General features: G+C 55.6%; 2 protein-coding genes and 1 long non-coding RNA gene across 14 annotated transcripts; 2 read left to right on the plus strand and 1 right to left on the minus strand.

The window, feature by feature from the left end:
- Window positions 1-881: 881 nt before the first annotated feature.
- On the plus strand, window positions 882-15,196 carry RASGRP4 (RAS guanyl releasing protein 4). Of its 3 annotated transcripts, XM_038528978.1 has the most exons (17): window positions 882-1,045; window positions 4,013-4,197; window positions 4,618-4,723; window positions 4,851-4,913; window positions 5,413-5,646; window positions 5,745-5,898; window positions 7,311-7,484; window positions 8,869-8,985; window positions 9,768-10,043; window positions 11,301-11,381; window positions 11,461-11,565; window positions 11,702-11,820; window positions 11,935-12,079; window positions 12,882-12,918; window positions 13,026-13,160; window positions 13,279-13,391; window positions 13,838-15,196. In XM_038528978.1, exons 1-17 carry the CDS (start codon window positions 1,023-1,025, stop codon window positions 13,892-13,894), a joined length of 2,124 nt encoding a protein of 707 aa, XP_038384906.1. In that variant the 5' UTR covers window positions 882-1,022; the 3' UTR covers window positions 13,895-15,196. The 3 variants fall into 3 exon arrangements, with proteins under 3 accessions (XP_038384906.1, XP_038384905.1, XP_038384907.1); XM_038528977.1 differs by having other exon boundaries at window positions 13,279-15,196; XM_038528979.1 differs by having other exon boundaries at window positions 5,515-5,646; window positions 13,279-15,196.
- Window positions 15,167-18,633, minus strand: FAM98C (family with sequence similarity 98 member C). Of its 10 annotated transcripts, none has more exons than XM_038528987.1 (8): window positions 18,519-18,633; window positions 18,255-18,403; window positions 18,040-18,174; window positions 17,256-17,461; window positions 16,333-16,410; window positions 16,124-16,240; window positions 15,652-15,819; window positions 15,167-15,541 (listed from the first exon to the last, which is right to left on the minus strand). In XM_038528987.1, the coding sequence occupies exons 1-8, from the start codon at window positions 18,581-18,583 to the stop codon at window positions 15,398-15,400; spliced, it is 1,062 nt and encodes a 353-aa protein (XP_038384915.1). In that variant the 5' UTR covers window positions 18,584-18,633; the 3' UTR covers window positions 15,167-15,397. The 10 variants fall into 10 exon arrangements, with proteins under 10 accessions (XP_038384915.1, XP_038384914.1, XP_038384913.1 ...); XM_038528986.1 differs by having other exon boundaries at window positions 16,333-16,434; XM_038528985.1 differs by having other exon boundaries at window positions 16,124-16,237; window positions 17,968-18,174.
- On the plus strand, window positions 18,271-19,650 carry LOC119869359. The gene is made up of 2 exons (XR_005354654.1): window positions 18,271-18,441; window positions 18,912-19,650. It is a non-coding gene; the product is annotated as an uncharacterized LOC119869359 (long non-coding RNA).
- The last annotated feature ends 6 nt before the right edge of the window (window positions 19,651-19,656 follow it).

The raw sequence follows: 19,656 nt of genomic DNA on the forward strand, positions 1-19,656 counted from the left end.
GAAAAGTCTGTGTTTCTATGAGCATGAATTTATATACCTAAACAAATGCACAGCCAACAGATCAGATGAAACCCAACAATATTCGATATTGGTCACCACTGCCTAAGAGGGACAGTGGGCCGGGGAAGCGGCCCCCAGAGGGTTTACCTCCTTCTGTAATGTTTTTCATAATAAGAGAACAGTCTTTAAGATTGATGAAACGATGTGATGATGAAACGAGTTAATATTTTAAAAGCCCTTAGAACGCTGTGTGGTATGCAGTAGGCACTACATAAGGCTTTGTTACAACAGAACACAATACAGTGAAAATGTTTCCTGGGATACACATGGCATCATTAAAAAGAAACCAGGAGTAAAAGAAACAGAAGATGGGACAACGCCTGGGTGGCTCAGTGGTTGAGCGTCTGCCTTTGGCTCAGGTCGTGATCCCGGGGGTCTGCTTCTCCCTCTGCCTATGTCTCTGCCTCTCTCTCTGTGTCTCTCATGAATAAATAAATAAAATCTCAAAAAAAGAAAAAGAAAAAGAAGGAGAAATGTACAAAGTCTTAGGTCTTGGGCCTTCCCATTCGAGCCTTTGTGTGTTATATACATGAATACATCCCTACAGAAATACAGACTTTCTGAGTATGTGTTTTTACCTAAATGTGTCACAACAGGGAGACTTAAAAAACAAAACAACCAGCTCTGTTGAAGAACAGCAGTGCAGAACAGAGAATCACGGGTCTAGAGACAGAAAGATGGGGGAGATAGAGAGAGAGCCCGCTGGGCGCCTGGGGGTGGGGGCCGGCAGCACCGGAAACCTCAGCCCGAAGGGATCCCCATGTGGGGGAGGGGGGACCTTTGGTCTCTCCCCAGCCTCTTCCTTCCCCCTGGCCTGGGGCTGGGTGGGGAGGGGCAGTTCCTCTTTCCTTCCCAAGCACCGAGGAGGCCCCAGCTCCCAAGGGGCTAAGAAGCTGGAGCATTGGGAAGGGGGAGGAACAGAGCCAGACTCCTGCAAGACCCCCTCCCCCGCACCAGGAAGCATGAACAGGAAAGACAGCAAGAGGTGAGAGGACCCTCCCCAAGGAGAGCGGGAGCGCCCTCAGCCGCTGGGCCCCCGCTGCCTGGGAAGGCTGGGGAGGACGAGGGAAGCCGGGGGCGCCCCGGGGCCGGGGGCAGCCGCACGAGCAGGGGCACCAGGTGACCCATATACTTCGGGGACTGAGGAGCTGCTGGGGCTGCTTGTTGGAGCATCTGCCTTTGCAGTTCGAGCAGCTCGTATCCCCTCTGCCCCGCCCCGCTCGTCCTCGCCCCCTAGATGGGGTGTCTCCGTCCTCCCCGGGGCCTTCCCCGTTCCCCATCAGCGCTGCTCCCTTGCTGCTGCCCCCTGCTCCCGGGCTGGAAACTCCAGGCTCCTGCAGGGCCCTGCCCCGGGGGAGGGGAGTGTGACGCAGGGCCAGGCGGCTCCCCTGCTCCTTAAACCCCTCCTGGCTGCTCCCGGCACTACAGAGAGCAAGCGGACAGTCACAGGTGAGGGCCTGGCGGCCTCTGGCCCGGGCTTCCTAGCGCCTGGACAAGCTGCTTTGCTGTGCTCCCGGGGCGGCGGTGGCTGGGTCCCTAGCCTGGGTAGCTCCTCCAGCCGCCTCCCTCTGGCGTGTCTCTGATGGGCAAAGGGGTCCCCTCCCCATGATATCCAGCAGTTTGGTGGTAGAGATTTGGCTGTCTCTTTTTCTGGCTGTGTGACCTTAGGTAAGCCACTTGATTGCTCTGTGCCCCAGTTTCTTCCTCTGTTTCTTTTTTTCTTTTTTCTTTTCTTTTCTTTATTTATTCATGAGAGACACACACAGAGAGAGGCAGAGACGCAGGCAGAAGGAGAAGCAGGCTTCACGCAGGGAGCCCCATGTGGGACCCAATCCCAGAACCCCAGGATCATGCCCTGGATGTGAAGGCAGATGCCCAACGGCTGAGCCATCCAGGCGCCCCATCTTCCTCTGTTAATAGAATAATCCTAGTCCCTCCTCAGAGAGGCTCAGAAGTCTTCAGCGAGCCGGTCTAGTGGGCACACATCAGAACCACCTAGAGGGCTTGTAACAGATTGTCGGGCGCCTGGCTGGCTCAGTCGGTGGAGCATGTGACTCTTGATACCAAGGTGGTGAGTTCGAGCCCCACATTGGGGATAGAGAGTACTTAAAGGTAAAAAAATCTTTAAAACACATACACAGATTGCTGGGCCTACCTCCAAGGCTTCTGATTCTGGAGGTCTCTTCGTGAGACCCGAGAATTTGTATTTCTATCAGGCTTCCAGGTGGTGCCGGTGGCATGGGTTGGACCACGCTTTGAGAACCACTGATGGAGACGGGGGCTCAAGCCTCTGCCCGGAACACATTCAGTACTCAGTAAATTTCTTTTTTTTTAAGATTTTATTTATTTATTCATGAGAGACCCAGAAAGAGAGAGAAGCAGAGGGAGAAGCAGGCTCCATGCAAGGAGCTCAATGTGGGATTCGATCCCAGGACTCCAGTTTCACACCCTGGGCCAAAGGCAGACCCTAAACCGCTGAGCCACCCAGGGATCCCAATACTCAGTAAATTTCAGCTCAAGAACATTCAGGACTGATTTCCTGAACCCTTAGGATGCACCAAGGCCGTGTTAGTGCCCTTGTGATGAGGGTCTCCCCATTTCTGCTTTCGCTCCGTACCCCAGGCCCAGCTTCTAGTCCACCTCATCACTTTCTCTGGATGTCAAGTTCAACTTTCCCATCTCCCGCCACTTAACAGCCTGAGCAAACTAAGTCCCTTTAAAAAATATATGTTATTTATCTGAGAGGGAGAGAGAGAGAGAGAGAGCACACAAGTAGGGGAAGGGGCAGAGGGAGAAGCAGACTCCCCATTTAGCAGGGAGCCCAGCACAGGGCTCGATCCCAGGACCCTGAGATCATGACCTGAGCCCAAGGCAGATGCTTACATGACTGAGCCACCCAGGCGCCCCAAACCAAGTCCCGTATTTGGCACTTTTGAGAAGCAAGGCATTGAATGTTCATGATAAATTCCTGGAGAAGGTCCAAGGATGACTCCCATTTTTCATATGAGGAAACTGAAGCCCAGCGGCATTAAGTGACCAGCACAGAGTCACACAGCCAACATAACCCTCTCTAACCCCGCGTGGTCTAACCCTCGCGGAAGCCAAGGCCATTCAGCCTGGATTCTTCTCCCTCCTTCCTCCACCATGTCTGTCTCTGTTTCCACCTTTCCCCAACTGGAACACGAGCCTCAGAGAGGCACAAGACAGAGCAGATGGTTATTTTTAAACTTTCCTTGAAGCTGCCTCACCCCGGGGACCCTGCCCAGCTCTGAAACGCCCTGGTGAGGCCACTTTGCACCCATGTCTTCTCTCCAAACCGAGGGACCCAGGCTGGTGGCTAAGACTCGGATCCTGACAAAGTCCTGGCTTGGGGGAGGGGGCTGTCACCCTAGTAGGGGGTCTAGCTCAGGGAGGAGAGACAGATGGGATCTCAGGGGTCTGCTGCTTTCATGAGGGCTGGGGGACCAGCACTGGAGAGCAAAAAGGGAATTCTGAGGAGTCTCCCTGAAGGCAGGCCCTGGGAAGGACAGGAATGAAGGGGGTGGAGGTAGGAGGGGTGGAGGGGTGGTCTTCTCCCATAATCCCCTGGGAGGCCAAGAGTCATCCCAGGGTCCTGCCAACAGGAAGTCTCTCCATAGTGCCCTGGGAGTATACAGTCAAGGGGAATATGGGGTTGATGCCCGGAGGAAGGAGTTCTTATGATTCCCTTAGTAATTCTGGGGGTCTTCTCCATGATTTCCTGGGGGTTCAGGGTGGTGGTGAGAGTCTTTTCCCCTGATTCCCTGAAGTGGGCAGGAGTAACCCTTTGAGTTTACCTGTAGAAAGCTCCCATGACCTGGAATACTCCAGGGGTTTTCTCCCATGATGCTTGGGGTTTGGGGAGTTAAAGAGAATTCTGGGGGTCTGCTCGAAGGAAGGGGTTCCCATGACTCCCTGGGGGGTGTGCCCACAGGAAGTCCCACCAGGAATGCCCAGGAAAGACAGCAGGGCGGGGCCGGCCCCGACAGGCCCGGCGCCACAAGACGTGCCCCAGCCCCCGGGAAATCAGCAAGGTCATGGCTTCCATGGCTCTGGGCATGCTGAACGAGGGCGGCTGCAGCGAAGATGAGCTGCTGGAGAAATGCATCCAGTCCTTCGGTGAGTGTCCCCTTCCCTGGCCAGCCTCCCCAGTCCTAAGGCGGTAAAGCAGCCAACCTCTGTCTAGGTCTCAGGGTTTTTTTGGGGGGGTGGGGGGAGGCGCATAAAATGGTAGCAAGGGTGTGTGGAATGAATCTCGATCACTATTCCGGATGCAGTGAAACATGCATTTCTTTTTCCTGAGATGAGGGGAGGAGGTGGGGTGCTATTTCCATCTACAACATGACTTGCCAGGTGCTGTGCTGGTCTCTGCCCAGTACAGACAAGGAAACCGAGACACCCTAAGGAGGCCAAGTTGCTTGCCCTAGTTCACGCAGGTAGAGCTGGAGCTTGAGCCAGCCAATCCAACTGGCTCTGGAGACTGTGCGGTCCCTTGCCGAGGAGCCATTCTGACACAGAGTCCCCTTCTCCCGCCTCCAGACTCAGCTGGCAGCCTGCGCCGTGGGGACCACATTCTCAACATGGTACTGGCCATGCACAGCTGGGTGCTGCCTTCTGCCCACCTCGCTGCCCGTCTGCTGACCTTATATCCTTCCAGGGCCACGAGCAGTGGGTGGAGGGTAGGGGACAGAGATGCCAGAGTCTGGGAGTTGGGAACAGGGTGAACAGGCAGGTCTGGGATGCCGGATATCAGAGCCTTGACCAGAACTCAAGTACCAGGAGGCCACAGGGGACACACAGGAGCTGAGGCGGCTGCAGATCTGTCACCTGGTCAGGTAGGGTGGGGCCGAGACCCCCAGCCTGTTGCCTCTCACAAAAAACACCTCCCAGAGATTCCCCAGACTGATTCCCCACAGAGCCACCAAGCCCTGCTCCCCTAGATACCACTTCTGAGACAGCTCTGGTTTGGCTCCCAGGACCCTCCCAGTTCTGCTCCCTAGAACCCTTACCATGACCAGAGACCCATGACCAGATCCTAGAGACCGTCTCCTAGCTGATGCCCAGAGACCTCCAGCTACGATTCCCCAAACCCCCACATACCCTAGCCTAACTTTTAAGGCCCCCTCATCTTATTCCCCAAGAGTCTCACCCTCAGAGGCCCCCAGCTTACTTCCTGAGATCCCCCCCCCCACTATCCTGCTTCCTAGCAATTCCACCTCCAAGAGATCCTCTCGTCTATGTCCCATTGATTCCCCAGCCTGTGGTAAGAGGCCCCCCGGTCCTACCCCTAGAGACAGCCCCAGGCTAGTGCCTCTCCAAACCCTGACCTTCCAGAGACCCCAAGTCCACACCTAGAGAGTCCTCAGCCCAAGACACCTGTTTTAGAGAGCTTCTGCACGCCCAGCCTCAGCCCACCATCTCTAAAACCACACTCAGATACTGGCTGACCCAACACCCTGAGACGGTACACCAAGAGCCTCAGTTAGAAGAGGTTATAGGTCGCTTCTGGGCCACTGTGGAGGAGAAGGGCAACTCTGCCCAGAGGAGCCTGGGAGACTCCTCCAACCTGTGAGTCAATCCCCCTGCACCCCATTCTGCTGTCTCCCTCCTCATCCCACATCCTCCACCCTGTACCCCTAAAATACTCTGCCCCTCTTTGCTCCCAGCCTGAGCCCAGGTGGCCCGGGCCCCCCGCTCCCCCTGAGCAGCCCAGGCCTAGGCAAAAAGCGCAAAGTGTCCTTGCTTTTCGACCACCTGGAGACGGGGGAGCTGGCTCAGCATCTCACCTATCTGGAGTTCCGGTCCTTCCAGGCGATCACGGTGAGGACTCCCTTCCCCCAGCTGGGGAGGGCTTGGAGTGGGCTGGAGCCTGGCAAGACTCAGAGGACCCCTACATGGGCATTGGGCCGGGATCTCAAGCTCTCAAACATGAATGCTAGAAGGTTCAGGAAAATGAGTTGAGCTGACTAATAGAACCCTGGGTTCAAATCCATCAGCCCTTCCTTATCTGTGTAACTTTGAATTAGTTTCTCAACCTGAGACTCAGATTTCTCATTTATAAAATGGAGGTCATAGTACTTCATTAGATGGCAAGGAGAATTAAATTAATATGTCCACTTAAAAATGCTTTTGGGGGCACGCCTGGGTGGCTCAGTCAGTTGAGCATCTGACTGACTCTTGATCTCAGATCTTGACATCAGGGACATGAGCTCAAGCCCCACAGTGGGCATGGAGCCTACTTTAAAAAAAAAAATGCTTGTCATAGTGTGTGGCACATAGTAAGTGCTCAAAATATCTTATCAATTACTCATTTATTCGAGAAGCATTTAAGTTCACTGTGGCTCAGTCCCATTATCTGTACAAAGGGGAATTTAACACTTCCTGCCTCATCGGATCAGTGTCTGGTCCAAAGTAAATGCTACCTGTCAGAACGATCTGAAATTGCCATATTTACCTACCCACATGATAATTTCATATGCTTCAACTTATATATAAGTATTAGCTATTGCCATCACCACTGCAAGGGAAGGCAGTGATCCGGTTCCTTTTTTTTTTTTTTAATATTTTTATTTATTTATGATAGTCACAGAGAGAGAGAGAGGCAGAGACACAGGCAGAGGGAGAAGCAGGCTCCATGCACCGGGAGCCCGATGTGGGATTCGATCCCGGGTCTCCAGGATCGCGCCCTGGGCCAAAGGCAGGCGCCAAACCGCTGCGCCACCCAGGGATCCCAGTGATCCGGTTCCTTAATGTGGAAATCTGACTGTTCACAAATACACGCACACAGGCTGCTGTACATGTAGGTGTGGGATGTTGACCCCTTGAGCAGAACAAACAGAAATTACTTTCATGTCCTCTTTGCCATCCTTCCTTTTGCTGACTGTGTACCTGTCAGGACAGTTAGGAGCAGTAGACTGGGTTCACACTGGTGTGACCCTGGGCAAATTATCCTCTCAGCGCCTCCGCGGCCTCCTCTTTAAAATGCAAGTCATATAGTATGGTATTCACCTCGTAGAGCTGACGTGAGGATTAAATTAGGTAATAGGACAGAGGGCTCAGAACAGTGCCTGACTTTATTTAAATATTTCTCTTCAGAGGGAGAGGGCCACGGTGACGTCAAGGACATGTGACAGCCAGACTAGGGCCTCAGAGGTCGCAACTGCTGGGGGGATGGGCGTGTGAGGGCAAGGCCTGCGCGCCGCTGCCCACCCTGACGCCCACCTCACCCCCAGCCCCAGGACCTGCGGGGCTACGTTTTGCAGGGCTCCGTGCGGGGCTGCCCGGCCCTGGAGGGATCCGTAGGGCTCAGCAACAGCGTGTCCCGCTGGGTGCAGGTCATGGTGCTGAGCCGTCCCGGGCCCGCACAGCGCGCGCAAGTGCTGGACAAGTTCATCCAGGTGGCACAGGTGAGGCCGGTCCCGAGCGGCCGAGGGAACTGCGGACGCGCAGTCCACCTGCCTGGCCCCGCCCCCGCGTCACGCGCACCCCGACTCCGCCCCCGCCCCCCCCCCCCGTCCCAGTCCCCAGGTTCTTTTTTTTTTTTTTAAGATTTTATTTATTTATTCATGAGAGACAGACAGAAAGAGAGAGAGAGAGAGAGAGAGGCAGACACAAGCAGAGAGAGAAGCAGGCTCCATGCAGGGAGCCCGATGTGGGACTCGATCCTGGGTCTCCAGGATCATGCTCTGAGCCGGAGCCAGATGCTCAACCACTGAGCCACCAGGTGTCCCTAGTCCTCAGGTTCTAATCCCAGACTGGGACCGCACTTCTTCCTTGGCCTTGGTGTCACCACGTCGGACCCGCCTGGCCCCCCAGTTGGTCCCAGACGTACTGCTGACGACGTTGCCCCTTTGTCGGTCTCCCAAACCCTATGTTCGAATATTCTGTCCACAGGGCAGTGAAAGCGTCTCTGGCAAGCCCCCAAGTTTGCGTGCCCCCCCGTCAGGCTCTAGGCCCCAGCTGTCCCTTCGACACAGACTGCCCCCCTCCCCATCACCCATCACGTCGGGTCTCTCCCTGGCCCAGCCCCACCGTGTCACAACCCTTTCTTCCCCTTCCCTAAATAGATACCTTGCCTCCTTTCTGGAGAAAAGGGAAGCCTCGGTCCCCCACCGTGGCCACGCCCCCTTGCGTACTTCCTCGCAGGCCACGCCCTTCCTCTCGCGTCTTCCATCCTCTGGCTTCTCCAGTGTGGCCCTACGGACCCAGGGTTCTAGCGTCCGCCCGGGTCTCTAGGTCTGGGGGTCTCCCACTCTTCTCTGGCTTACCCCCTCCCCACAGCGACCTCTGCCCTGCAGACTCGGAAAAGGAGAGGATGGGGCGGTTGCCCCTGATGCCCAGCTGACCCTCCACGTGTCTCTCCCGGGCTTCTGACCCTTTCATTTCACTCTGGCCCCGTCCACCTCTGCCGGGCTCCTAACTCCCGCCCAGAGCCCCGGCCACCTGTATCCCTTCACCTGTCTCTCAGAGCAGTCTGACCCCCAGGTGCCTGTCACCTGACATCTAAATCCTCCACACCTGTCCCCAAACCTAACTCCTCACACTTCCCTGACTCCCTCTCTCTTTTTTCTGACCTCCCATCAATCACTTGCCTGACGCCCCCATGTAATGCCCATATACCTGCTTGTGGCTCACTCCTTCCTGACACACCCTCCTGCCTGACCCCTCTCACCTGATGCCCACCCAGGCCCATACCCACACATACCTGACACCTCAATTCAACTGGGATGCAGTCATGTGAACCCCCATTTTGCCCATCCTCCATGTATACCCACCACTCTCCCTTCTTAGAGTCTCTACCAGCTACAGAATTTCAACACACTGATGGCGGTCACCGGGGGCCTGTGTCACAGTGCAATCTCCAGACTCAAGGACTCCCATGCCCACCTGAGCCCTGACAGCACCAAGGTGAGCCCCCACTATTCTCCCCAAAGTTCCAGCGGTCAATGACCCTGAACCCCCACACTTTTCCCCAATGCCTCCCATCCCTACCCAGGGGCCCTGGAGCCACCTGGAGACCTTGCTCTTCCAAATGGGACAGAACCCCAGACTATCCTTCTGGGCCCTTCTTCAACCATGCATGCATCATGCTGACCCTTCTCTACTCTGTGTTTCCAGTCCTGAGCAGGACTGGAAGGAGACAGATGAGAGAGATGGTAGCCGAGAACCTGCAGTCCAGGTAGGGACTGAAATGATGCCCCTAAGGCACCAAATTCAGGCCATCCATGGGAGGAGCACAGCTCGGCATACCCTGGGAAGTGTACGGGGAGAGTGAGTTACTCATGAGTCCAGTGTGTGAAGTCAGGATCTGGCAGGAAATAGGCTGGAGATGCCCAGGGCAAGATCCTGTTGAGACTTGCAAGCTGAACTAAGGTGTCTGGGCTTTACCCAGAGGGCAGTGGGGAGCTAGGAAAGGTTAGGTAATGATGACAGCACGCATGATCAGATTTCAGTTTTGGAAACATCACTCTAGCCTGGAGAGTGGGGGATATGGAGCTTTTCTGAGATGGGGACCCAAAAAGAAGAGCAGTTTAGGGGGATGCTGAGGCCATTGTGGGACATGGAGGGGCTTAGGTAGATGTCCAAAATGCCATCGGGCCCCTGGGAGTCCGGAACCCACAAAGGAGGCTAAGGGAGCAGAAATGGCCCCCCTCGAAACACTCCCTCCCATAATATGCTCTCCCCGACAGGCCCTGCTAGAGCTGTCTGAGCTTCTTGCTGCCCACAACAACTACGCCCGTTACCGCCGCACCTGGGCCGACTGCACGGGCTTCCGGCTGCCTGTCCTCGGTGTGCATCTCAAAGATCTGGTGTCCCTGCACGAGGCACAGCCTGATAGGTTGCCTGATGGCCGCCTGCACCTACCCAAACTCAACAACCTCTACCTGCGGCTGCAGGAGCTAGCCGCCCTCCAGAGGCAGCACCCCCCCTGCAGTGCTAGCGAGGACCTGCTGCATCTGCTCACGGTGAGCTGCCCCGCCCTGCCCAGGCTGGATGCTTGGGAGGCTGAACCTGGAGGGTGTAGAGATTTAGGGTCCTGGGTGCATGAGGGTCTCTACCCTTGTCATGCCCATTCTACAGATTGGGAAACTGAGGCCCACAAAGTGCCATCATTTGTCTACTGTCCCACGGCAGTAAAACCTAGATTTGAGGGACGCCTGGGTGGCTCAGCGGTTGAGTGTCTGCCTTTGGCCCAGGGCGTGATCCTGGAGTCCCAGGATCGAGTCCCACATCGGGCTCCCTGCATGGAACCTGCTTCTCCCTCTGCCTATGTCTCTGCCTCTCTCTGTCTCTCACGAATAAATAAAATCTTAAAAAAAAAACAAAAACAAAAATCCTAGATTTGAACCCAAGCAGGTCGGCCTCAGAACCTGTGTGTTAAACATATGTTAACCACCACACTACATCCTTAGACTGAGAATGTGGGATTCTGGCTATATTCTATTTATATAATATAAATAATAATATGTATCTCTTCCCACCCTGCCCAAAGAGCTATAAATTGAGACAGACTGGGATTCTGAAGGCCATGTAGTCTAAGACTGATATTTGGACCCCAAGACAGGACCAGCTACGTAATTCACAGTGCCCCATGCAAAATGAAAATGTGGGGTTCCTTTTTTAAAATTCTTAAGACTTTCAAGATGGTGACAGCAGGGCATTAAATGAAGTGGGGCCCTTCAAATATGGGGCCTGCCTGTAAAGCTGGCCTTGCCCTAAGATGACTGGTGCCCAAGGCTCTATGCTTTGCTGATTCGAGAAGGCCATCAAGCCCAAATATTTATCAAGCACCTTCTATGAGCCAGACACTACTTTAGGCACTTAGGCTCACAGCAGTGAGCACGTCAGGAAAAAAACTGCTGTTCTTGTGGGGCTGATTTCCCAGTAGGGGAGACAGCCAATAAAATAAAGTAAATGAGTAAATCATATGGTCTTTCAGGGGTAAGTGCTAATAGTGAAAACTAAAGTAGAAACCGGCATAGAAAGTAACAGGTTTAGTTTTAAATAGAACCCAAAAAAGCCTCAGTGAAGAGATGGCATTTCTGGATTGGGGGATGGGGCTGTTGGGAGACTGAATGGTGGCTGGGTGGGAGAGAAGACCCTGGGAGTCTCCAGAGAAGAGGGGCTCTGGGAAGAGGATGAGACTGGAGATCCAAGCAGGGCATAGGCTGTAGGTAGGAGGATGGAGATGAAGATCTGTAACGCCCTCCCCCACCCCCCAGCTTTCCCTGGATCTCTTCTACACGGAGGATGAGATCTATGAACTTTCTTACGCTCGAGAACCCCGCTGTCCCAAGAGTCTGGTGAGAACTGGCCCCTGACCTCTGACTACCAGCCCAAGCCCATGCCCTGACTAATTGTACCCCTCTGTCCCTGCCCCAGCCACCCTCCCCCTTCAAGGCACCCCTGGTGGTGGAGTGGGCCCCTGGCGTGACACCCAAACCTGACAGGGTCACCCTGGGTCGGCATGTGGAGCAGCTGGTGGAGGTAAGGAGGGGACTGTGGCCTGGCCACTGGGGTCCAGGAAGGAAAGTATCTGTACAGTCCTGACCCAGAAGAGGAGATCTGAGATCATGAGGATCATGGTTTGGCCTTACTGTCTCCTTCCCATACTCTTCTGAAGTCTGTGTTCAAGAATTATGACCCTGAAGGCCGAGGAACTATCTCTCAGGAGGACTTTGAGCGACTCTCAGGCAACTTCCCCTTTGCCTGCCATGGGCTTCACCCACCCCCCCGCCAGGGGTAAGTACTCCTGACTGCCGGGTCCCCCAAACATGAGGATACTGGGGCTAGCAGGACTCCTCTGAGTCTGGGAGAAAGGGGCCAGTCATGCTGAGGTGCAATCTCTGCCCCCAGGAATGGCTCCTACAGCCGAGAAGAGCTGACGGGGTACCTGCTCCGGGCCAGCGCCATCTGCTCCAAGCTGGGCCTGGCCTTCCTGCATAGCTTCCATGAGGTCACCTTCCGCAAGCCCACCTTCTGTGACAGCTGCAGTGGCTTTGTGAGCACCTGGCCCCTCTATCAGCCTTAGGCCCCACCTAAGGGCCTGGAGAGTCCCGAGTCCTGACTCCTCACAGCCTGGGTTCAGAGGGCCAGCCCAGCCTTGTAGGGCTCACAGTCCCCAATCCTAGATGATCACCAAATTCCAGAAAATCCCCAGTCTCAAATAATCCCCATATCCCATATAAACCCTAAATGCTGGATATGCCCAAGGTCTAGAATAATGCCCAAATTTCAGATGATCTCCGTCCTGGATCACTGCCAAACTATGGATATCTAAAATCCTAGATCATCTACAAACCTGGGTATATTATCTCCAAACAGAATCAATTTCCAAGTCTTTTGACTCCAGATAACTCAAACCCTGGATAATTTTCAAATTCAAGGACTCCTCAAACTCTAGATAATGGACAGATCTCTCAATCTCCAAACCAAGACTAATTCACAAACCTTGGATTACTTCCCAAACCCACTTTCTCACTCACTGCATATTTACAGAGTACCTCCTGTGTGCCAGGTTGTTCTAGACTTGAGGGCTGGGGAGGGGGACGCACAGCAAAAACACAACAGACGCAATCCTTGCCCACAGAATTTATATTTTATTAATTCCAGGATTTCACCTAGATGACTCCCCAAACTTGTAATAACCCCAAATTCTTTTAATCCCCAGATTCCCACTTAAGCCTCTAGCTGTGAGAATTTCCCAAGCCAGATGGTTTCCACACTTCCAGAGACCAATCCCACCCCCGTCCACAGCCCTCTCTCCCCTAGCCTACATAACCAATTCTGCTTTCTCTTCCCAGCTCTGGGGCGTCACCAAGCAAGGCTACCGCTGTCGGGGTGAGTGAGGCCTTGGTGGTAGGGAGGGAATCCAGCACCTACAAGCTGGATAAGTGGAGGGGGGCCCAGGCTGGGCCTCTGGCCACTAACTGCTGACCTTCCCCCAGACTGTGGGCTGTGTTGCCATAAACACTGCAGGGACCGCGTGAAGGTTGAGTGTAAGAAGAGGCCAGGGGTCAAGGGTGATGTGAGCCCCCCAGGAGCCCCTGTCCCACCTACCCCAGTTGCCCATGCTAGCTGTGGTAAGACCCAGGGTGTGGCAGTCCTGGGAAGGGGGTCTGATACATGGGGATTAAATCCGAGGTCATGAGGCCCTTCCCGTCACACCCACATCCCTCTCGTCTGTCACCCCCAAAACAGGTCCAGAGGACAATCTCTCCTACACATTATCCCTGGAACCTGAAACAGGGTGCCACCTTTGCCATGCTTGGACCCAGACCGAACCCCCAAACCCTTCCTGGGAACCAGAGACGGTGAGGAGGAACTGCCCCCTGCCCCCACCATCAACTGGATACGGGGAGACCAGGCCATTTGCTTGGGGGAACCCAAGCCAATGCGGGGAAGCATAGGAAAGTAAAAAGGGGCAAGAGCTCTCAGTTGCTTTGGGCAGTTAGAAAAATAAAACTTTCGATACGCTGGGGTGGGAGGACAGGGTAGCCACAAGTGGAACAGAAAAAGGATTTTAAGGAGGAAAAAGGAAAAAGAGAATAGCAAGGATAAGGCCACATACCTCAGGAGCTATCATTAGTGTCAGTGGAGTAAATTTTACTATTCAAAGGTAGAGCCCTTCCGATTGAACACCCACCAGAGTTTTCATTCATCTACTACACAAAGTCTGGGTGAGGCTCTGCCCCTGTCAGCAGCCAGGCTCCTAGACACCACACTCTCCCCAGGTGACCCGGTGTCTTCCTCCTTCCAGGTCCCCCTCCCAAAGACGGGCTCGCCGCCTGCCCAATCCTCCAAACTGAATTCCTAGGACTGCACCCGCCTTGGGTCTGTTCTCTCTCACCTCCTCAGAGTCAGTCTCAAGTCGTGATTCCACCGCCAGCAGGACCCCTGAAGGCACGGCCTTGTCCCATCCACACCACCTTCGGTGAAGAGTTCATCATCTCTTACCCGGAAAGTTATTTGTTTTCTTTTGCATCAGAGTGGCTACGACCTGTACTCCATCTTCCTGCACTTTGTATCTATGCGATTTCACACTGGATTATGTCTAGACTTAAGTATCAGCTCTCCAACTCCTTACATCTCCATTTTATAGACGAGGAAGCCGAGGGCCAGGGAGGTTTAGCTGCTCTCCAAGGTGGAAGAGCGCCTAAGTGTTGGAGGCAGGACTCAAATCCAGGTCTTCTGTCTGCCTCTAAAACAGACGCTCCTTACCAATACGCTACACTGACATCAGCATGGGTCAGGATGGGGAGGGGATAGGCTGGGCAGTTATATTCCTAACTCTAGGGTTCCAGAGGCAGGAGAGAAGGCTAGAGTAGAGGTGGAAGAGGGAGCCTGTGAACACCTGAGTCCCTCCCCTGCTCGGAGTAATCCATGCCTCCTTCTCGATCAGGGGAAAAGCCAGAGTCCTCACTATGGCCTACCTCCCACAATCTGTTTCCGTCCCCTCTCTGACCTCACCTACCACCCCTTACTCATCCTGCTTAAGCTACACTGGCCTCTATGGTCCCTGAACATGCCAAAAATATTCCTACCTCAGGGCCTTTGCACCGGCAGTTCCCTCTGCCTGGAATGCTCTTCCACAGGCCCACATGGCTCCATCTTTGGGACTTAGGTCTAATGTCGCTTTCTGAGTGAGGCCCCTCTGACCATATTCAAAGTTGCAATCCAGCCCCAGTCCTGCTCCTGGCTTCCTTCTTTGTTTTTCCCCATAGCCCTCTACCCATCTAACAAACTGTACTTTTTACCTATTTATCTTGTTGAATGTCTGCTCCTCTTCACACTGGAAATTGTCAACTCCAGAAGAACAGGAGTTTTTATAATCTATGTTTTTCACTGCCGTATCCCTAGCGCCCAGAACAGGGATGGCACTTGGTGCGTACCTGAGAACTGTTTGTCCGATGCCTGCACGTCTCCTTCCCCATGTCCCCAGGAAGGGAAAGATGTGTTGCTAAAGAGCAGAGGACTGTAAGGGTCAGAGCAACAGGGGCCTGTTGAGACCCAGGGGACAAAGCTGTCCCTGCCTGTCCTCAAACCTGAGCACCCCTGACCTGGCCCCCACAGAGATAGGTCCTACAGCTGTCATAAATTAAATTTATTTTCCAGAGAACATGGTCTTTGTTGTTGAGTGATAGACTGGGGGGGGGGGGGGTGGTGATGGTAGGCATTTGGGACCTTAGGAACAGGGAACAGGGGACATGGGGCCTGGGAGCCAGATGCCAAAAGAAACTCAAAGCGATTCCCCAAGGATTACCAATGGCATCAGCATGTCACAGGGGACCCCTCCCCCCACCCAACCACCAGTCCCTCTTTACTTCTTCTTCTTCTTGCGACCCCAGCTCTGGCGGCCTGCCTTCCGCCCACCACCATCCTCTCTTCTGCTCTGCCAGGTGGGCATGGGAGCCTCCAGCTCATTTGGACGGCCCCCCCGGTCAGGCACGTTGCCCATAAGCACCTGGGAGTTGATCAGACTTGAGTGTCAGGGGAAAAAATGAACAAGGGGGCCAGAGCACCAAGTCTGAAGGCCAAGGCTGTGGAGGCCCTTCCCCACTCCCAGGTGCCCACCTTGTTGATGGCACAGCAGGTCCCTCGGCGGACAGCCTTGCTGGTGGCTGGGATAAGACGAGACAGGTCCTCTCGGGCAGCCAGGATATGTGCGATGGAGACATTTGATTCTGGGGTCAGAGCCTCTCGAATTGGGATCAGCACTGCCTTCATGGCTTCTCCTTGGGCCTAGGGAGAGAGGCATGGAGAAGGTGCCCAAGAGCCCTCCTCAGGTGGGATCTGTCACCCTGGAAGCATCTCACTCTCCAGAAAGAGCCTCACCTCCCACAGGTCTAAATAAGAAGTACAGCTCTGAAGACACTCCCAGCTCAGAGCTGAGAATTCTAGAATGCCCTGGAATTCTAGAGCCCACACCTTACACGATCCTAAAAACCTGCTCTCAGGTAATATTCCTGGCCCTCACTCTTCCTCCTTGTAGTGGGAGCCCCTACAGCTGGGCCTCCCTGGTCCTGCCAGGGTCTTTTGCCCACACCTCTGCCCTATCACTCCAGTGGAAAGAAGATGTCGTGAGGTCCAGGCGCTTCAGGAGCAGGCAGCGGCGAGAGCAGTACTGATCTCCCAGCCTTTGGCACAGAGACTCCAATGCCTCCTAGGAAAAAGGTCTCAGTCACACTCAGGGTCTCCCCTCGCTCCCATCTCCGGGCGAGCATGCTCTTCAAGTACAGTGGTACACAGTCTTACCCATCTGGGGGCGTCCAGTGGGGAGCTGAGGAGGGGCTGCAGGAACCCTGGGGGCAGGGAAGGCAGCAGCTCAGAGATCTGATGGGAGAAGGTAGTCTGAGGCTGACGGGGCAGAAACCAGATAGACTCCGTGGATTCCTGTTCCCCCTGGCCCCAAGGACCTAGGCCTCGGAATCAAGAATGGTGGCCACGACTCTTAAAAAACATCCCTGGTGGGGATCCCTGGGTGGCGCAGCGGTTTGGTGCCTGCCTTTGGCCCAGGGCGCGATCCTGGAGACCCGGGATCGAATCCCACATCGGGCTCCCGGTGCATGGAGCCTGCTTCTCCCTCTGCCTGTGTCTCTGCCTCTCTCTCTCTCTCTCTCTGTGACTATCATAAATAAAAAAAAAAAAAATCCCTGGGGGCAGCCTGGGTGGCTCAGCGATTTGGCGCAGCCTTTCAGCCCAGGGTGTGATCCTGGAAACCTGGGATCGAGTCCTGCGTCAGGCTCCCTGCATGGAGCCTGCTTCTCCTTCTGTCTGTGTCTCTGCCTCTCTCTCTCTCTCTGTGTGTCTCTCATGAATAAATAAATAAAATCTTAAAAAAATAAAAAGAAAGAAAAACATCCCCGTGGCTGGAGCACTCCTGCCAGAACCACTTCTTTTTTTTTTTTTTTAAGATTTTATTTATTTAGTCATGAGAGACACACAGAGACAGAGAGACAAACAGGCAGACAGACACAGACAGAGGGAGAAGCAGGCCCCATGCAGGGAGCCTGACGCGGGACTCCATCCCGGGTCTCCAGGATCAGGCCCTAGGCTGAAGGCTGCGCTAAACCGCTGGGCCACCGGGGCTGCCCCCAGAACCACTTTTGGAGAAAGAACTCTCCCCCTACAAGGAAAGTGGGGTGGCCCGGCGCGGAAGGGGCTCCAGCGCTCTCTACCTTGTCATGCAACTCCCACAGCAGCCGGCTGGCGGCGGTCCCAGGCGTCGGTCTGGGCAGCCCCAGAGCTTGGAGGGTAAGGACCAGTTCCTGGACCATGCCAGCTCCCTCCTCGCTCTCTTCCCCACAGGGCTGTGCGGGGCTGGGGTCCAGCCGGGGGTAGAGACGGAGGAGGCGGGCAGCCTGGAGTTCAGAGCAGAGAAAGCCTAAAAGGGAAAGGGAGCGGTGCAATCAAGGAGGGCCACCACCTCACCCGCCAGGGCCAAAAAGCTCCATCTGCTTTAAAACCTCCAGGCCCAGGGGCTCCTGGGTGGCTCAGTGGTCGAGCATCTGCCTTTGGCTCAGGTCCTGATCCTTGGGTGCTGGGACCCAGTCCCATATCAGACTCCCAGCGGGGAGCCTGCTTCTCCTCTCCCTAAATCTCTGTCTCTCTTTGTGTGTCTTTCATGAATAAATAAATAAAATCTTTAAACAAAACAAAACACTCCAGGCTTCAAACACTCCGCCCTTCTAGTTCCGCCCCAACCCCGGCTCTACCTCCAAGACGAGCCCCACCCACTTTGAGACCCAGTGTCCCGCCCGGACTTCGAAGCCCGCTCACAGGGGAACCACCTGGCTGGCTACGTCAAATGCGACCCGCTGGAACTTCAAGACGCTCCCCGCAAAATCCTAACCCCCACCGGCCCGGCCCACGCCCCCGGGGGGCGCGAACCCCGGCTCCACTTGGCGGCGCCGGGCCCGCCCCTCCGGAGGCCGGGCCGCCCCTTCCGCATCCCCGGCTCACGCAGCAGGCGCAGGCTCGCGCCGGGCTCCCGCAGCGCGGCCACGCCGTCTCCGCCGCAGAGCGCGCGGTCCGGGCAGCGCAGCTCCCGCAGCAGGCCGGCCAACTGTCGCAGGAATCCCTCCTCGGCGCCGGGGCCTGCGGGCGGCGGGAGACGTCAGGGCGCGGCGGCGGCCCCCGCGGCCCCATCCCCGCCGGGCCGGGCGCTGCCCACGTACCGTCGCCGGCCCTCAGCGCCTCCGCGCTCTCCCCTCGCTCCCGCTCCAGGGCGCCCAGCGTCGCCAGCTCCGCCGCCAGCCGCGCGCACAGCGCCCTGAAGTCCGGACACGAGGTGCCCCGCGACGTCGCCCCCGAGAAGCCCTCATACCTGTGGCGGGGCCGAGGCAGCGGGCGGGGATTGGGAAGGTGAAGAGGGATTGCCGAGGGCAAACCTGTCCCTTCCTGCCCCCCGCCCGCGCCCCCGCCCGCGCCCCCAGCCGCACCCCAAGGCCTGCAGGTCCCGGGCCACGGCGGCCCCCTCCCGCGCTTCCGCCTCCGCCCCCTCCATGGAAGCGTCCTGTCCGCCGGGCGCGCGCCCCCTGCCGGCCGGCGAGAGGCCCCGCCCCGGCGGCGGCGTGCGCAGTCGGCCCCGCGGCGCTCCGACCAATCAGCGCCCGAGGGCCCTCGGCGTTCTGATTGGCGCAGGAGGCGGCGGAGCCCGCCCCCAGGTCCGCGGGCGCGGGGAGCTCGGGCGCCGCGGTTCGGGTGACCGGGTCCAGACGGTGGAAAAGCCGCAGCCCCGTGAATCCAGCGCGTGCCTTCAGGATCCCAGCTGTCGCGACAGGCCAGCGGGTGGCGCTGTTGCTGCGACTTAGAAACCGATTTCTTCTTCTCAGGCTCCCTCTGCTCTTGAAGCACCCTAGACCGAGTGTCGTTCTCCCAACTCCGCTCCGAACGCAGAAACTTGTTTCCTCCTTTCCAGCTTGGGGTTGGCAGGACGTCAGGGACTCAGGAAGGCCGGCTCACCCCCTCCCACCCACCCACCCCCAACACAGCTACGCCCTCCGCCTCCATCCGTCACGGTGCACCAGTCGGGCTTTCACCCCTCTTTCTTCCGGAGGCCTTGGAGAGGGAGCAGGGGCAACATGCTGTCGTGATTAAGAGATTGCACCCTGGGGGGTAGGACTCCACTCCACTCCCCATCTCTGTGTCCCCGCCAAATAGCTTCCTATCTGGATGACGGGGATAAAACTTCACTTTTAAGGATTGTGAGGATGAGAGTCATACATGTGTGTGTTCCGTAGGCATACAGGGGTACTCAATAACTAACATATATTGAGCATTTTGTGTGTGCTACTAGCTTAAGTATCTTAGATCCGTTTTAGGGAGGAGAACCGAAATTCAGACACGATAAATCAGAGTGAATGTGGGGTGGTGCCCGGACTCAAATTCAGATCTGATTTGCAAAATCCATGCTTTTAATTGCTTAACCTGTTACTACTGTTAGTGTTGCTGCTGTTTTTGTTGCAGTTTGTTAAAACTATAATCCTCCATGGTGCTGCCTACCCCAAGGCTGGGGTACTCAGGACCATTATTTGTTGACCTTAATAAAATGTTAAAAATTGCTCGTCAAAACCTTGT

This window comes from Canis lupus, chromosome 1 (genome assembly GCF_011100685.1).
Source record: "Canis lupus familiaris isolate Mischka breed German Shepherd chromosome 1, alternate assembly UU_Cfam_GSD_1.0, whole genome shotgun sequence".
NCBI classification, from domain to species: Eukaryota; Metazoa; Chordata; class Mammalia; order Carnivora; family Canidae; genus Canis; species Canis lupus.